This window comes from Buceros rhinoceros, unplaced genomic scaffold, assembly GCF_000710305.1.
Source record: "Buceros rhinoceros silvestris isolate BGI_N320 unplaced genomic scaffold, ASM71030v1 scaffold24568, whole genome shotgun sequence".
Taxonomy (NCBI): domain Eukaryota; kingdom Metazoa; phylum Chordata; class Aves; order Bucerotiformes; family Bucerotidae; genus Buceros; species Buceros rhinoceros.
In genome coordinates this window covers 1-291 of record NW_010428948.1, presented here as the reverse complement: position 1 = coordinate 291, position 291 = coordinate 1, and the positions used below count along the sequence as shown (strand labels likewise).

Sequence of the window (291 nt, the reverse complement as noted above, 5' to 3'; positions counted from 1 at the left end):
ACTACATCTTCACAGAGGGTGACCTGGTCTTCCAGCCTGGGGAGACCCGGAAGGAGGTGCAGGTCCCCCTGCTGGAGCTGACCGAAATCGATACGCTCCTACACAACAGCCAGCTCAAGCAGTTCGCCATCGACCTCCTCCACCCCAAGCACGGCGCCAAGATCGGCCGGTACCCCCAGACCACGGTGACCATCGCCGACCCAGGTGGGGGCTGGCAGCCAGGGGCGGGGAATGGCGGCAGGAGAGGTGGGACCCGCACCCCGCGGTGGCGCACAGAGCCCCAGCCCCGCT

At 67.4% G+C, this 291-nt stretch overlaps 1 protein-coding gene across 1 annotated transcript in view; it reads left to right on the top strand.

Moving 5' to 3' along the window:
* The window catches only part of ITGB4 (integrin, beta 4), a gene marked incomplete at both ends in the record, with an annotated part of 12,422 nt that extends 12,218 nt beyond the window's left edge, over window positions 1-204 (top strand). Inside the window, one exon of the mRNA XM_010142482.1 lies at window positions 1-204. Coding sequence (XP_010140784.1) covers window positions 1-204 — 204 coding nt within the window.
* Between the last annotated feature and the right edge of the window lie 87 nt (window positions 205-291).